This window comes from Chiloscyllium punctatum, chromosome 2 (assembly GCF_047496795.1).
Source record: "Chiloscyllium punctatum isolate Juve2018m chromosome 2, sChiPun1.3, whole genome shotgun sequence".
Classification (NCBI taxonomy): Eukaryota; Metazoa; Chordata; class Chondrichthyes; order Orectolobiformes; family Hemiscylliidae; genus Chiloscyllium; species Chiloscyllium punctatum.
Window position 1 is genome coordinate 133,255,996 of NC_092740.1, and position 18,969 is coordinate 133,274,964.

Here is an 18,969-nt window from a genome sequence, read left to right on the forward strand (position 1 = left end):
TGTCCTGCACAGCCCCAACATGACCTCGTAACTCCTATACTCAATGCACTGACCAATAAAGCCAAACATACCAAACCCCTTCTTCACTATCCTGACTACCTGTGATTCCACTTTCAAGGAACTATAAATCTGCATTCCAAGGTCTCTTTGTTCAGCAACAGTCCCCAGGACCTTACCATTAAGTGTATAAGGCCTACCCTCATTAGCCTTTCCAAAATGCAGCACTTCACATTTATCTAAATTAAACTTCATCTGCCACTCCTCAGCCCATTGGCCCATCTGATCAAAATCCCATTGTACTCCGTGATAACCTTCTTCACTGTCCACTACACCTCCAATTTTGGTGTCATTTGCAAACTTACTAACTATACCTCCTATGTTCACATCCAAATAATTTACATAAATAGTAAAAAGCAGCAGACCTAGCACCAATCCTTGGGGCACACCATTGGTCACAGTCCTGCAGTCTGAAAAGCAACCCTCCTCCACTATCCTCTGTCTCTTATGTTTGAGATAGTTCTGTATCCAAATTGCTAGCTCTCCCTGTATTGCATGTGATCTAACCTCGTTACCTAGTCTACCCATGTGGGGACCTTGTCGAGTGCCTTACTGAAGTCCATATATCTTCAATTGCTAAAAAGAAAATTACTGAAGCCAGTAACTGAAACAGGAAGGAGTGACAAAATCAAAACAAAATGAGAGAAAACCTTTGATAAAGCGGCCAAATCATGGTCAGAGTTGAATATTGGAGAAGCCAATCAGAATGCAAGCACACAAGGTTGTCAAAAAAATTCAGTCCATTTGGCAATTTGGTACGTGTGTGGTCATCAGATCATTGAAGTTACAGCAAAGAGAATGGCCTTTCAAGTCTATGCCAGTCAAAAGCAAGCACCCAAGTATTCTAATTTTGTTTTCCAAATCTTGTATGCTCAGGCACTGCAGGTGCACATATAATTATTACTTAAATGTTTTGAGGGGTTCTGTCTCTACTACCCTCTGAGTTGGTGAGTTCCAATTCCAACCACTTTAAGGGTGAAAACATTTTCCTCACATACCCTGTAAACCTCCTGCCCTTTACCTTAAATATAATTGAGCCCTCCACCAAGGGGAAGTCTCTTCCCATTTACCCTATCTATGCCCCTGCTCCCACACCCCCCATAATTCTACACATCTCAACTCTGGCCCAAGGAAACCAGCCCCAGTCTATTCAATCTTCCTTCATAACTGAAACTCTGCAGCCCAGGCAACATCCTGGTAGGTCTCCTCTGTAGCCACACCAGTGTCATCACATTCACCCTCTCGTAAGAACGTGGATTCCAGAATTGCACACAGTGCTCTAGCTGTGAGCTAACCAGTGTTTTGTACAGTTACAGCATAACCTCCCTGCTCTTAAACTCAGTGTCTCAGCTAATAAAGACAATTACCCTATATGCCTTCTAAACCACTCTATCTACCTGTCCTGATACCTGAAGGCATCATGCATAACAAAGTCTCTCTGATCCTCTATGCTTCCCAGGATCCTACCATTCATCATACATTCCCTTGCGTTTTTGTCCTACCTAAATGCATCACCACACACTTATTCTAACTGAATTCCATTTGCCACTGATCAGTCTGTCTGTTTCCTTCTGCAATCTAAGGCTATCCTCCTTGCTATTTACCACTCCACCAATTTTTGTATCATCCACAAACTAACTGATCAACCCTCCTACACTGAAGTCTAAATTGTTTAAATGTATTACATATGGCAGAGGCTTCAGCAGAACCTCAGTGGGTACAGGTTTCCAGTCACAAGCCCATCCCTCAGCTATCATCTCTTGTTCTTGCCACTGCCAGTTCTGGATCTAATTTGTCAACTTTCCTTGTAGCCCATAGGCTCTTAGCTTCACTATCAGTCTCCCATCTGGGAGTTTATTGAAAGCCTTGCTGAAGTCCAAGTAGACTACATTGAATGAATTGCATCCATTTACAAACCCGTTCACCTTTTTGAAAAATTCAATCAAATTGGTCAGATATGACCTCCCCTGAATAAAACAATGCTGACTGTTCTTGAATAATCCATGCCTTTCCATGTGCAGATTAGTTCTGTCCCTGAGAAGTGCTTGCAATAATTTCCCCACCACTGAGGTTAGACTGACTGGTCTATATTTTCCTATTTTATCCCTGCTCCCTTATTGAATAATGATACCACATTGATTGTCCTCCAATCTTCTGGGACCTGTCCAGTGGCCAGAGAAGAACTGAACATTATCACCAGTGCAAAAACATGGTGTCTCAGTCATTAGCACAGGGCCAGGGACCCGGGTTCAATTTCAGCCTTGGGTGACTGTCTATGTGGAGTTTGCACATTGTCCCCGTGTCTGCGTGGGTTTCCTCCAGGTGCTCCCCAGTTTCCTCCCACTATCCAAAGATGTGCAGGTTAGGTGAATTGGCCATGCTAAATTGCCCATAGTGTTCAGGGATGTGTAGGTTAGGTGCATTAGACAGGGATAAATGTAGGGTAATAGAGTAGGGAAATGGGTCTGGGTGGGATACTCTTCAGAGCATCAGTGTGGACTTGGGCTGAAGGGCCTGTTTCCACATTTTATGGATTCTATGATTCTCGGAAAAAGATAAATTGCTGGAAAACCTCAACAGGTTTGGCAGCATCTGTGCAGAGAAATTAGAGTTAACATTTCAGGTCCAGTGACCCTTCTTCAAAACTGATGGTAGCTAGGAAGAAGATTTTTTTGCAGAAGATAGAGTTGGGGAAGGGGGTAAGGAGTAAATGATAGGTGGAGATAGAGCCCAAAGAGAAAAAAGAGCAGTTAGACAAAGATAGGAGTGGATAACAGTCAGCCTTGGAGAATGAAAGACTGCTGATGGGGATTATTTGTGACTAACCATGTGATAACAAGGCCTGGTGTGTGGGGTTTGGGGAAAGAACATGGGAGAAGGTGTCTCAAGCTTGACGATTGTTGAAGTCAATATTGAGTCCTGATGACTGTAGAGTCCCCAAACAGAAAATTAGATCTTATTCTTTCAGTGCCAGTGCCCCAGCTATTTCCTCCATTGTTAGTACTCAGTAGCTTGGGATTCATTTCATCTGGAACTGCAGATTTATCAATCTTCTGGTGAAGTTGTCAGCTTTATCAGAAATTGTGAACATAAACAAGTAGCTGTATCGTCTTCGCACAAATATACGTACATCTGGAAAAATGATACTTCACTGCATACAACTGATGAAGCAGATGTGAGGTCACCAAGTGCATCGGATACAGAATGACAATGTTCCTAGAGGTTGGCTGTTCCCCAAAAAGGGCAAAGGATCAACAACAACAATTACCATGGCAACAACACTTGGCAACATCATTTCCTGGAGAAGGTACATCACTTCAGTAATGAGCAGACTCCAAATAAACAGCCAACAACAATGCACAGGCATGCCATTAGAACATCTAAATTTTTTTTTAAGATTGTGTAATCAATGTGCACTCATGGATGGATGGAAGTGGAACATGATAGAATAGTTACTTTTTCTTCATAAATTCATTTTAATAATTTAGTATGTATTTTGGAGCAACTTTTAATGCAAATGATAATGCATGTTTTGTTGTTTGCTCTCTGAAGAGAAATACGTTTATTTGTGAATTGTGACTTACAGTAGCCATGTGATCTCTGATTTCTATTGAGTGACTTGAGGCAGTAATCATTGAAGTCAACATATGGAACATTGTGTGTACAGTGTGCCAAGTGCAGTATGTGGTATGCTCAGTACAGTGTTTTTGGTATGTATATCTGATGTAGGATGCTCAGAGCAGTATTACTAGTTGCGGTATGTATGCAATGCAAGAGGTTTAGATTATAGATATTTATTATTTGCTGATTGGAAACAGACATTGTATTCCTTAATCTATCTGAACCCTTCATGTCACAACAGCATTCAGAAGTCATGTTACTAAACAGGTATCTTTGAAATAATTTCTATGGTTTAAATTCTTGACTATAAGTGATTTAAGATTTTTGTTCAAATTGTTATAGTTTTGGCAAGAGCAGTGCAATAAATAACACTACGCTTCTGTGCTGTAAGCATTAAACTAACATTTAAATCTGGAAACCATATGTAGGATATTATTAGCTCTTTAATGAAAAGAAATTGAAATATATTCTCAGATATCCATACACAGGAATAAAAGCAAAACACAGATCCTTAAACTCCACTATGATTCAGAAATATGTTGATGCTAAAATGAGACAGCAGTTTTGTTGTCATACACAATGTGTTATATTGACCAACAATGTGTATGGATGGCAGTAATATTTTAACAAACCCACAGAAAAACAGGTCCTTCAAAACCACAAGCATACATCAAAAATAATGAGGCTAGGAATTCAGTTTTTTGATAAATGTAAGAATTAGTTATTCCTTTGGAAACAATTCTCATTCTGATTTCAACCAGTTTATTCGGAGAAAAACAGCTGCACCTAATCTGACCCAACCATTGTGTTTTCCCTGCATCTTGATATGTTCTTCTGGATTTGTTTCTCTTTTCCACAGTCTAAAATGGAACAAGAAACTATTGGAAACAATGACCAACAGGCCTGGCACAAAGTAAAGTAGTGTATTTCAGATCCCTTTCCCTATTTTCTGATACTGTGCACAATAGAAGCATTAAAGGTACAAGACACTGGAGGTGTTTTTGATAATATTACTGATGTTAAGCCACTGTCTTCTCCCAGTTGACGCCCAATTAACTCAGGCCAGACATTGCTCCATTGTATGTCCAGTCTAATGCTCTCATTAGCACTCTCCCTGAACACAAACTTATACTGAAGTTCTCACACACGATAGATGCTTGCATGTACATGTGTGCGCACATCCACTTACTCTCATGTTCTTAGTTGATTCATGTGCATTGACACATCTGCACACACACGCAAGCACATACTCATGCACAGGCACACTCCCACTAACACCCCCCCAACACAGTCTCTTTCTTTCTCCCAAACTTCCGCCCTCTATGTCTGTTGTCTTCTCTCTCCCTTTGCTGCTGTCTTTTACTCTTCATCTCTCTAACTCTGTCTTATGCAGAGTGCATATAGAGCAACAGACCCGTTCACTGGCCATTACTTCCTGCCCTAGCCAAAAATAAAACTGATATAAACTATTCACTTCTTCTATATGATTTGGAGAGACTGGAATTCTCACCCAGACCCCACAATTCCATCCTGGCCTTCTCTAACTAACTCCAGTTTCCCCTTTCACCCACCACAATCAGAAGCCAGGTCATGTGATATTGTGCTGGAGTTGACAAGTTGCTGCAGGGACCTTAATGTCCAGCTACAACTATGTGGTCCAATCTCCATAATCCTGTGAGGTAGTCTGTCACCATGGCAACTGCACTATGTGAAAATCTACACCATCTGTTCTATAATTGCCACTTCCTTCTCTTGACCAGAATGGATCAATGTTGTCAGTGATATGGGAGAGACAGTAGGCTGTCATTTGTTCCCCATGATGCTCTTTTCAATCTACACTTTGACCCCATTGAAAGAAAATTTACCAACTTTCTCCACTCTGATCCTATAAGGTTTGTCTGCCTCATGCCCATAGGATTCTTCTTTTCTTTTCAATGTTTATGAGACCGACACAATTCTCATGCGCAATATTTTCCTCCCCATGTCATCTGCATCCATTCAATTCACCTCTAATTTTGTCTCAGAACTGTATAATTGTCAAGCAGGCAGTGGGTGAATGGAGTGATTTGAACCTATTCTGAGAGCGATAAGGAGTGATGTCTAGCCAAAATGGGTTAGATATAAACTGGGAGAAAATAGTGGCATAATATTATCAAAAGCACCTCCACTATTTTGTATATTTAATGGTTCTATCTTACACAGTATCAGAAGATGGCGAGGAAGAAATCTGAACTTTGATGCTCCCGTTCTCTAATGCTGTGCGTTCCACTGTGCCAGGCCTGTTGGTCATTGTTTCCAATAGTTTCCAGTTTCATTTCATGCTGTGTAGGGGAATTCTGACTACAGTATGCACCTCATTATTACATAGAAAGCACTTGGCTTCCAATGGCTATGCAAGAAAGAGGGTGGAATATAATCATTTAAAGTTGTTTGCAAATTTTATTTTGTATACGTGGCCAATATAAAACAATAGCGTTATACAATGCAACTTTTTTGTATTTTGACTAAAATACAACTTTGAAACTAAACAAGCCTTGTTAAAAGACATAGCAATAGGGATAATTTGTTCAGCAATGGCTAATTATCAGAAATGTAGGTTCTGGATTAAAAATTGGATGCTTAAAAGTTGGATGACTTACTTGACAAGTATTTCAAGTAGTTTCAGAATTGTAGAAAGCCATAACCTCTTCCTAAAGTCAATGGATCAGCAAATATAGCAAATGCAAAGTTGAAATATAACCTATCAAATCCAAATGATACCATTATAACCAAACATATACATGGGTCTCTCACCCTTAGAACAAAGTATTTACTAATTCAATCATCACCAACAGAAATATGTCCTTTTAAGATTGTTATCTGCATTGATATTCATTCATAATCAAACACAAACAAAATCACCTCTGTTGAGCTGTTTATAAAAACTGCAATTAAATTAGATTTTTTGTGAATATGATATGATAGTATTCACTTTTTTAATACTAGTTGAATACTACAGGTACTAATGTGGAAGTGTTCATTGTGCTCACTTTTTACATAGAGCACAAAATTTCTGCGGAATTTCTATGATCAAGGATATTGGCTACTCCATGTAAATGCAAGCTAAGTGCAGACCAAATGTAGTTGAAACTAATGCTGCTTATTACTGTTACTGCCTGTTTTCTTAGCCCTTTTTTGGTGCAATGGTAGTGCCTCTACTCCTCAACCGGGAGGCCTGGTTCGAGGCTTGTGTGTACTAACATCTCTGAACAGGTTGATTAGAAAAAAAGAATAAACAAAAGTTTTCGCAGCTTGAGTTTCAGAATTGCAGTAATTTTTTTTTCTGTGGTTTTGTTTTGTTACTGCCCTCTGTCTGAGAATGAAATCCAGAGCACAGAGAGAACACATTGCTCTCACTGACTTTATCAAAAGGTTTGAATAGCTCCAGTCTGAGCGTGTGACTACTACTCTCCCAGTGTTAGCAAAACTGGAATCATTTCACACGCAACGTGTGGACTTGATTTTTTACTGCAAAAGCATTTACAATGTAAAGAAGTTGAAATAGAATTATTTTACTTATGATTATTAAAAAAGTACCTTTATTATGTTGTTTTGTTGGATTATGTGCTGCTACTTTCGCACAAATGTTCTCTTTGATTAATTACTTTAACATGCAGTGACTATGATATGGACAAAGTTGAAAGCAAACTTCACATGTGACCTTCAACAAATAGTGCTGACCATTTCAGCTGGGTGTTTGTGGCTGAGGAATGAATGTTAAAATTGCAATTGGTCAGATGGAGATAGGAAGGGGGTTGACTGTTCTACTTCAATTCTTTCAATCCCTGATTTGCACCATCAAGGTGACTATCCCAGTGGACAGTTTGACTATAAGATATGATAGTGAGCAATGAGATGTTATAAATAGCCTTTGAAACTGTGTGAATTAGCTGTCTTCATCCATAGTAAAGCGAGATGATACAATTTGGTTCAATCTCATTTCAGGGACAGTATTTTCAGAGAGGGTATCGTTTCATCCATTTGTACAAGTTACCATACATAACGGTTAGAAAATAAGGCTTTTTTGGAATTATATCATGATTGTTTCATCAGAGTATTTCCCAGGGAATAATAGTAAAAATTATCCTTCATATCCTTAGATTACGAAAGGAAGTATAGCTAAAGCCCTGGTCATTTGCACGAACCATTTCTGGAGCATGTATGGGCCTCAACTGAGGATTAGCCTTGCATTGTGGATGCAATTGCCAACTAGGTGCATCAGTGAGAAATGGAAATGTGCGGTGGTACCCAAAACTGACTTATACTCAAGAAAATAATGTAGTTTGCAATCATTAATCACCATACCCAAAGTCAGAATAATGTCTCTGTTTTTGTTCCCTGGGCAGATGCACAACACTAGGAAATATTCTGGCTCACTGCACCTGCCTCAGTGGAAACAAAAATGCCCTGAATAGTGAGATCGACATTTTGACCGTGTTCTCCAGTCTGGTCCATCACCCCCAGGAATAGTGTGGCGGGAGGCAAAGGGTTTGCCAAAAGTCTAGTTGGGCTCAATTCTCTGGGAGGTCATCCCAGTTGCATTGTTCAGTGCTAGGATCTCTAGCCTTCACTGTTTCACCCATTCTCCATGCCAACTCAAGCCAACCCATGGTCCATCCACCCCAGTGGACTTTAATATCCTCCAAGCCACCCATGTGCCTCCAAATAGTCCCACCCCAGTCCTCTTATTAACTCTATGCAAACTCATGATTAACCCATAACCCCACCCCACTCATTCTCAGGGCGCAAAGCTGCCCCATGTTAATTTAGTGCCAACTCATCTGAAAACCAAATTTCTACACGCACCACACTTTGCCTTTCCACACACCATGCCAACATTATCATGATGGGCAGATCTCAAGAACCATCCTGAGATGAAGTGAAATAAATTTCATGTAATTGTTATAAACTTCACCACATTTTTGAAGTCATTGATGAAAGGCCATTAAATAGATTTAAATCCATACTTAAATTCCTTATAAAAACAAGTGTTTATATTCAGAAACACACATCAGTCAGCTCATCCCATCATAACATTTTGGACTTGTGAAGTAAATTGGGAATTTTATATCTATTCACTATGACAGTGACAGATTATAGAAGGAGTTAAGCAGTTATAATGTTATAGTGATAGCACAAATGGTTTTGTCAATAAATAGCAATTTAAACTGTAAGCCCTACTTTTACTCAGCTCAGATATAGGCAGGTTGTCCCCTTTTCAATATTTAAAGAACAAGGATGTCCATAATTCACAGCCAGACAGCTTACATGTACTTTATCTGCTTTTATAAGCATTTATGTATACACGAAAAAATTTGAGCCCACACTCCAGTGAAATTGAGGTCTGTTGAACTCAACGCTGAGTTCAAATGGCCTTCCTGGGTTTGGGTTTCCACATTATGCAAGTCACATCCCATTCCTTTTACCTCTGCCAGCAAAAATAGGATTTGTCAGAAATGCGGCTGGGACTTCTGAATTATGATCACGGCACAAAGTCTCTACAAAATCTACACTTTGGTTTCAAAGACACAATTAAAGATATGAGTGCATTTGCCTTTTACTACAGAATATTTGATAATTTTATCCACTTATTTTTCCAAATATTTAAGTTATTAATCATGCACCCGAGATTTGTTGTATTGGTTGTAATTTCAAAAGTACTGCAGATATTTTTGTTTCTATAAATAAAATTATTTACAATTTCTTTTAAGACTGTTAGAAAAATTTTAATATTTTGGCTGACTCTTGATGCATTCAATAAATTCTGTGCTCAGGTTTATTCCACAGTCCTGGTCTCCATGCAGCAAAACCTGTGGAGCTGGCAATCAGAGTCGCAAGGTCAAATGCCAAGTGCTTCTGGCATTTTCTCAGTCAGTGGAAGACCTGCCAGATGATGAGTGTGAAGGTACAAAACCACCGATGGAGCGAGCCTGCTACACTGGACCATGCAGTGGGGAAGCAGTAGAATATGACCTTGAAGATGCAGAATTACTGTACACCAATTTGCAGGATTTTGATGAGCTGTATGACTGGGATTATGAGGGTTTCACGGAGTGTTCAGAATCATGTGCAGGAGGTAAGAAGCACTCTAACATATCTTGCAAGTAATGGAACATAGAACTGTACAGGAACAGGCCATTCAGCCCACCATGCCTGTGCCAACTATTGTGCCATTCTAAACTAATCACATTTGTCTGCATAGGATCCATATCCCTTATTTCCTGCCAGTTAATCTCTGTCTAAATGCCTTTTAAACAATGCTATCATGTCCACTCCTACCACCTCCCCTAGCAACATGTTCCAGGCACCTACTTTCCTCTATTTTAAAAAAACTTGCCTCACACATCTGCTTTAAACTTCCTCCTCTGACCTTGAACCTATGTCCCCTAGTATTTGACATTTCCACCATGGGAAAATGACACTGACTATCCACTCTATTTATGCATCTCATAATTTTACATACCGTTATCAGGTCACCGCTCAGCCTTCGATGCTTTAGCGAAAACAGTCAAAATTTGTTCAACCTCTCCTCGAAGCTAATACACTCCAATCCAAGCAACATCCTGGTAAACCTCTTCTGTACCTTCTCTGAAACCTTCACATCCTTCCTATAGTGTGGGGCGACCAGAACTGCACATAGTGCTCCAAATGTGGCCTGACTAAAGTTTTACACAGTTACAACATGACTTGCCAGCTTTTATACTCAGTGACCTGACCAATGAAGGCAAGTATGTTATATATCTTCTTTATCACCTTCGCCACTTGTGTTACTACTTTGAAGGAGTTATGGACTTGCACCACAAGATCATTCAGATTATCAATGCTCCTAAGGATCACATGATTTACTGTATAATTTCCTGTTGCATTTGACTTCTCAAAAGGTATCACCTGATGTTTGTCTGGATTAATCTCCTTCTGCTACATTTCTCTCCCACTTTCCAACTGATCTATATCCTGCTGCACTTGATAATCTTCCTCACTACATATATTTAAAAGGTGTATAAATATATTTGAAAAGCAGGGCCTTGCTTTTTTAGACAGCAAAAACTATGTACTAGTATTGCAACTGTTAGAATTAAACAAAATAGTCTGCAGCAAGTTTCTAGTTCATTGCTCAGAGCAATGTCTTGATGAATCATAGTCAACCTGCCTGGTTTAAACTTCAACAAAGCTTAACATTTAACACTCAATCATCATCTAATGGTTCATTCTCAATGGCAATGTCTCTACCAAATAGAATCCGCTTACCAACAAAAATGTGGTACAAAATGTTGTTCCATTTTGCCTCTTCATTCTTGTGTATGTCCTGATTTGTTTGAGACAGAGCGCTTTGATGAAAATGTGAGGTTTTTTTGCAGCAGTGCTCAAGTTCTGTAACACCAAATAACTTTAGTCATTTGGGAAAATAGATTAAAACAGTAAAGTATTCAATCATCTTACAAGTATATTGTTTGGTAGCTGTCAAGTTCTGATTCCAAAACATTTCAATCTGTTACCTATTATGTAGAACATAGAACATAAAATAATACAATGCAGAACGGGCCCATCAGCCCTCAATGTTGTGCCAACCTGTAAACTATTCTCAGCTCGTCCCCCTACACTATCTCATCATCATCCATGTGCTTATCCAAGGATTGTTTAAATCTCCCTAATGTGGCTGAGTTAACTACATTGGCAGGTAGGGCATTCCATGATCTTATCAGTCTCTAGTAAAGAACCTGCCTCCGACATCTGTCTTAAATCTATCACACCTCAATTTGTAGTTAAGCCCTCTCATACAAGCTAACGTCATCATTCTAGGAAAAGGACTTTCACTGTCTACCCTATATAATCCTCTGATCATCTTGTATGTCTCTATCATATCCCCTCTTAGCCTCCTTCTTTCCAATGAGAACAGACCCAAGTCTCTCAGCCTTTCCACATAAGACTTTTCCTCCAGACCAGGCAACATCCTGATAAATTTCCTCTGCACCTTTTCCAATGCTTCCACATCCTTCTTGAAATATGGCGACCAGAACTGTACACAATATTCCAAGTGTGGCCACACTAGCATTTTGTATAGTTGCAGCATGATATTGCAGCTTCGGAACTCAATCCCTCTACAAATGAAACCTAATGCATCGTATGCCTTCTTAACAACTCTATCCACCTGGGTGGCAACTTTGAGGGATCTATGTACATGGACTCCAAGATCCCTCTGCACATCCACACTACCAAGAATCTTTCCATTGACCCAGTACTCTGCCTTCCTGTTATTCTTCCCAAAGTGCATCACCTCACATTTAGCTGCATTGAACTTCATTTGTCACCTCTTAGCCCAATTCTGCAGTTTATCCTAGTCCCCCTGCAACCAGTAACATTCTTCCAAACTGTCCACTACTCCACCAACTTTAGTGTTATTTGCAAATTTACTAATCCATCCACCTATGCTTGTGTTTAAGTCATTTATAAAAACGACAAACAGCAGTGGTCCCAAAACAGATCTTTGTAGCACACCACTAGTAATCAGACTCCAGTCTGAATATTTTCCATCAACCACCACTCACTGCCTTCTTTCAGAAAGCCAGTTTCTAATCCAAACTGCTAAATCACCCTCAATCCCATGCCTCTGCATTTTCTCCGACAGCCTACCATGTGGAACCTTATCAAAGGCTTTACTGAATACCATGTACTGAATATCATGTATACCACGTCAACTGCCCTACCCTCATCTACATGCTTGGTCACCTTCTCAAAAAAACTCAATGAGGTTTGTGAGACATAACCTGCCCTTGACGAAATCATGTTGACTATCTGAAATCAAATTGTTGCTTGCGAGATGATTATAAATCTTATCTCTTATAATCCTTTCCAAAACCTTTCCGACAACAGAAGTAAGGCTCACTGGTCTATCATGTGCTTTGTATCCTGCCCTATGTGAATTAATTCCTCACTTAACCTAACCAAAGAGAGATGCTCAACAATGAGTGAATGAAATAAAAACAGAAAATGTGGAAAACCTCAGCTGGTCAGGCAATATTTCCAGATCTCTTCAGTATTTCCAAAATTTTGTTACAAGTTCAGATTTGCAAATTATTTTGCTTGACTAGCAGGGATGGAGCTGTGACTATTGTGGTGACATTACTTTGTAAACAGTATTGCGATGCTAGCAATAAAGAATCTAGCACTGACTAAATTGGTAAATATCCAGTAGCCTTGATTAATGTCTAATAACTAATGAAAGTCAAATGTACTTTAATTACTGAAGTAATTTTAAACTGCTAACCAAAACAAAAACTGTTTATTGAGTGAAACATAGTCTAAACTCCACAGTAAGTATTGTTAATTGAGGAATCAAATTTATTCAGAAAAGATGTTTTCACACAGAACTTAAAGGCAATCATTAATTTGAAGTTGTGTTCAACTGAGCAGGAAACATGGGTTAATTCAGAATTCTCCAAGTAAGCTCCCATTATGTTGCACAGGTCACTCAGTCAGTAAAATTTTCCCATTGGATGTGATTCTTCCTTTTATTATCTGAATATTTTCTGGAGAGTGGAAGTGGTATAAAGAGTATAGATGTAACACAGCCACTGGTGAACAGGAACATGTTAGTGTAATCACACTCTTATACTGTCTCCAGAGACAGTCTCTGACCTCAAGGAGGTACTGTTCAGAAGGAACTAGTTACTCACTTGGCATCCACTTAGTGTTTAGAACAGTTACAACTGTCATCACATGTCACAAAACAATTAGTTTTTTATTCTGAAGTGTGCAGATGCCTGCAATCTCTCTTTGCAGAGGGAATGTGATGAAATATCCACAACTCGATCATTCTATGTTTAGTCCATTTCACTGGTACGATGTTTGCACAGGAAGCTTTACGTAGATTAAGTACTGCTGGCTCATTTGCAAAATAGATGTTATCTTGAATGGAGATATATAATTCCAGATAATAAAAATATTGCAAAGACCATCAGGAACTTCTAGCAGTCCCGCACTAGAATGTATTTCTGCCTGTTCTGTGATAATTCCTAAAAGGTGGTGCTCAGGAGGCAAGCTGGTGAAATGAAGGTAATTAAACGTTTGTATGTACAAAGGTCACCCACAAATCAGAGAACAGCCCAGTCCCCTTTGAGACTATGGTGGATTTACCTTTACATTTATATAGGTCGCAGCAGCAGCTCTCAGGCAAAGCTTGTGGCAACGTCTTCACCTCCCTCAGTCTGTCTCCAGGCGTAAATGCCTTTGTTAGTTATTGTAATTCATGTCACTGGACAATGGTTGACAGCCTTGGTATCAGGGCAACTAGAACGCTGAAGATCCAGGGGCATAGCTTTAAATTAAGGGATGGTAGGTATAGGACAGACGTTAGGGTTAGATTCTTTACTCAGCGAGTCGCGAGTTCATGGAATGCCCTGCCAGTAGCAGTGGTGGACTCTTCCTCTTTATGCGCATTTAAACAGGCATTGGATAGGCATATGGAGGATAGTGGGCTAGTGTAGGTTAGGTGGGCTTGGATCGGCGCAACATCGAAGGCCAAAGGGCCTGTACTGCACTGTATTTTTCTATGTTCTATGTTCTATGAATCGAATCTTGCTGTTTCCTCAGCCAGGCTGTTCAGTAGAGTCAACAATGATATCTATGCAAGAACATGGAACAAGACTCTGACATGTTAGAACTACAAAAATGTTTACCTGATAGCTGCCTTAACAACCGCTTGGCAGTTATCCGTATAGTGAAAGGAGGAATTCCCAAAGTGTCATCACAAGCCTCTCAACATCCAGGGAACATTTAGCCATGAAAACACTGGCCTTGAATGAACTGCAAGAGATTTGGAATAAGCTGACTAGGGGCAAGTCAGAGAAGTAGGTATTCTAGACACAATAAAAACATGTGATCCTTATTTACTAGAATTTTACTTTGTTTGAAAATGAGGTCTTTCAATCTGAAGCCAGAGTAATAAATTTGATCAAAGGAAATGGTGAAGGTGTGAGGAGAAAATTAGTTGAGGTGGACAATACATTAAAGAGTATGACCGTACATAAGTAATGCTTAGACTACAAAGAATTATTATCTAGTTTACAAAACTGTACTTTGCTCAGGGCACAAACCCCACACCTCGTAAAGAGAAGTTACTGAATTGTGGCTAATAAAGACGTAAAGAGTTGTATAACATTAAAACATAAGGCCAAAAAAAAGTCAGAATTAATATTAAATCTAAGGATTAGGATGTTTTAGAATACAGCATTTGAGGACCAAATAAACTGATAAAGGAAGAATAGAATATGAAGTAAAAAGCAAAAAGTGGATTGTAAAAACTTCCATTGGTACTTTACATACAAAAAGGAAAAATTTACCAAGACAAATGCGATGCAAATTACAGGCCAAGACAGAAGAAATAAAATGGGAGAAATTGAAAAGTAGAGACGTTGAATGATTATTTTATGTCCGTTTTCATTAAAAAACATATAAGAAATCTCCAGAAATTAGAAATCCAAGGAAATAGGGAGTTTGAGGAGTTTAAGGGAATTAATGTTAGTAAGAAAATTGTATTGGAGAAATTATTGGGATTGAAAGTTAAGTTCCAAGATCTGACACTTCACATCTGAGAATGTTAACGGAGGTAACTATTGAGATGATGGGCACATTGGTGATAATCTTCCAAAAATTCTACTGATTCTGGAATGTTTCCAGCAGATTGGAGGGTAGCAAATGTCTCTTAGAAGGGATGGAGAGAGGAATCTCTGACGTTCAGACTGTTTACCTTGTGTTAGTAAGAAGGAAAATACTAGAATCTATGATAAAAGATGAGATAAAGTACACATGAATATTGATAATCCGATCAGGCAAAGTCAGCATGGATTTAAGAATGAGAAATTCAAATTGAATAACCCATGGAAAAATGTTACAATAGAATTAATAAAGGGGATTCAGTAGCCATAATAAATATTGCCTTTCAGAAGGCTTTTGATAAAACTGCACAGAAGTTTGTTCAACAAAATTAAAGCAGATGGGATAGGATGTAATATATTGGTATGGATTAAGAATGGCCACAAGGCAGAAAACAGTGATTTGAAATAAACAGGTCATTCTCACACCATTCTCGCTGTGTCTAGTGAAGTATCGCAAGGATCAATAGTTGGACTCCAGGTATTCACAATATATTATTAATGATTTGCATATTGGAGACAAATGATGTATTTCCAAGCTCTCATTTGACACAAAGTTAAGTAGGAATGTATGTTGTGAGAAAGATATAAAGCTGCTTTAAGAAGATTTACACAAACTTAGTGAGTGAGAATTTGGCAGATGCACCACCTTGTCATAAAATGAGAGGTAATCAACTTGAGTAGGAGGAACAGATGGTAGAGAATATTTCTTAAACGGTGAGAAGTTAGAAAGTGTGGATGTACAAAGGGTTTGGATGTCCTGATCGATGAGTCAAAAAGGTTAGTATGCAATTAAGAAATCTAATCGTTTTTGTCAACCTTTTAACTAGAAGATTTGAGTATGGGAGTAGCAAAGTATTACTTCAATTGTATAGTCTTTTGATTAGACTACACCTGAAGTTGTGTGAGTAATTTTGGTCCTCTTAGCAAGGAGATTACTGCTGGTTCATGGGATGACAAGACAGTCCTAAAAGGAGTATTTAGAAGAATGCAAGGTATTCACATTGAAACTTACAAAATAATAAAGGGATGGGAGGATTAGTTGCATGTAAGTAAAGATTAGCAGATTTCTACATTTTAGTGACACAAATAAATGAGGGGACTGTGGGGAAAGAGGCATTGATGCATCAGGCGTGATCATAACAAATGGTGGAGCAGGCTCAATGGGCTGAATAGCCTCCTCCTCCTTCTGTGTCCTTTAACAGGATTGCTATGGCTAAATTCAGAAAAAGGAAATTAACATTAGAGTGTAAGGACAATTGAGAAATGAGCTTAGAGAAGCATGGTTTTGAGTTAAATAAAGTTGTTCCTGAAGGAGGAGGTAGGTAGAGAAAATAACTTTGGGTGGAAACCAAATATAGATCCAGGTCAGAATATAACGGACAGTTTAATTTGCAAAGAAATAGAGGGTGTGTGACTTATTTTGTTTGTTGATTTTAGTTAACTAAATATAAATTGGGGAAACTCCTAACAGTTTGGAATTAGCAAATGATTTCATTAAGAGACAAGCTGATATTTGTGGAAGAACAGCACCAAAAATGTTCTGCAGTGCAATGGCAAAAGCCGATCAAAGAAGAGATGAGACATTAAAAGATGCTTCAAACTGCCAGTTTGTATAAGATGCATCAAACTTTTTCAACTCTTCTGGGCTTCTATTCATTTAGGCCAAACAAAACACAGTTCTTCATCCTGGGAGGACAGCATGCCACTGAAATGATCCCTCATGAATAACTTGAAGAATTAATCATGCAGAATGTTTACCATTTTTTCAATTTTTCACAATGATTCTGCACAAATATTTGCCAGTTCATGAATTGACAGTTCAACAGAGCTCTGGCAGGCTGTATTGGGTGAAGACAGCCTAAATTGAGCTCAATATATCTGCCTTAAGGCCAATTTCACTTGCTTTGAGTTCAGATCCTGATCCTTGAAGAACTAGGCCAGTTCTAATTTTCTACCCTTTTCTGCTGCCTGCTATACCTTTCCCAGAATTCATGACAATTCATCAGGCCAATACTGGAGTGAAGAAGTTTACGACAAAACAGAATGACTTTTGAGATGAATTACTCATCCTAGCAGAAGCACAGAGTCCTGTCCAAGTCATAATGCATCTTGCATTTGCTGGTGTAAGGGAACTACTGTTGCAGGCACTATTAGTTACAAACTGAAATTACTGTTTATCGGTCTGAGTTTCAGAGCAATTAACCAGAATTTGCAATGGAATTGTACTATGTATGTAAGTTGGATATATTTTGATTAAAACCAAATGAAAATTAGAGGCCTCACTCTTTAGAATTGATCTGAAGTTTATTTTATGTCAGATCTCTTAGAATTTCAGTTGATATAAAATTCATGGTCATAAAATAGTCCATAGCTTAAATGTTGAAATAATTGAGATAATTTTGACAGTTGTAAGTACAACATAACTTTGCATAAAATATGTGTTTATTCATATTGTGCAGTTTTGAAAAATATTCTTGCCTCTTGTTTGGTATAACCTGAAAATTTAACCGGTTAACACTTAAGTTTCCAAAAGAAAGTCACTGATCTAAGTGCTTTTGGGGTATCCCATTGGACATTAACCATCTAACCAGTTCATGATAACTTCAGGCAAAGTCTTGTCCATACCAAAAAACTGCCATCAATTCCAACTACTTTGAGCTTAGTGACTCAGAAAACTTTTAGGTACACTTTTAAAAAATGCTTATAAGAAATCCAGGTACACAGTACGATAGATTTTACTGCTGTCAATTTGGTTTCTGACTTCCTTGAATAAATCAAGGTGCACTAAATCAATCTACTGACCTTAAGTCACTTACATTGAGCTTGATGTGGGCAGTCTTCATCCAATACTGGTTGCCAGCAGCCTGCTGAACTGTCTGTTAATGAATTTGTGCAGAACTATTTGAAAAGATGCATGTTATTAATTGTGGCTTATTTTGAACAAATCAAACAAAATGGCTTTAAGATGGCGCATGCCTGTTCATTTCCATCTTCGTCGCTGAAGTTCTCCAAACACATCAGGCCCCCTTCATACTCCTTTGCCCATGCAATTAGTGTTTCCTGGGAAGCTTCAGACCTGTTACTCTCCACTATCTCTGTGTCAAATTTGACATTTTCCCAAAAAAAAGAGACAGCTTGATGAAATAACACAGAAACACAGTTAAGTTAAAGTAAGCTAAGAGAAGTTATATACAGTGTTGCTGAAAATGTGCTTTTCAATATGCAATACAAGGAACATGCATTTGAAACACTTCTTATGATCTGTGAAAGGAAGCACGATAGAAGACCCTTGATTACATGCTTTCGATAAGTAATCTACGTTTGTCAATAATTCCTTCCCATGTTACTACTTTGACTGAAAATTATGTGATGTTTTAAATTCTAACTAGGTGTCCAAGAAGCGAATGTGGTTTGCCTGAATAAACAAACTCGAGAGAAAGCAGATGAAAGTCTTTGTGTCAAGCATCGCCATCCCCCACAGCTCCTTAAAGGCTGCAACCTAGGACCATGTCCTCCAAGGTAACTAATTTTCAAAGTTGTTCTGTTTTGTAATAAGCTTCCATCTTTCACTATTGGACATTGTGACCTGTGGCAGCAT

General features: G+C 38.6%; 1 protein-coding gene across 2 annotated transcripts in view; it reads left to right on the forward strand.

The window, feature by feature from the left end:
- Positions 1-18,969, forward strand: part of LOC140489990 (ADAMTS-like protein 1) — a 557,511-nt gene that overhangs the window by 426,105 nt on the left and 112,437 nt on the right. For both annotated transcript variants that reach the window (XM_072589066.1, XM_072589067.1), the window contains 2 exons: positions 9,492-9,793; positions 18,761-18,890. In XM_072589066.1, the coding sequence (XP_072445167.1) occupies positions 9,492-9,793; positions 18,761-18,890 (432 nt within the window). The remainder of the gene's footprint in view (positions 1-9,491; positions 9,794-18,760; positions 18,891-18,969) is intronic.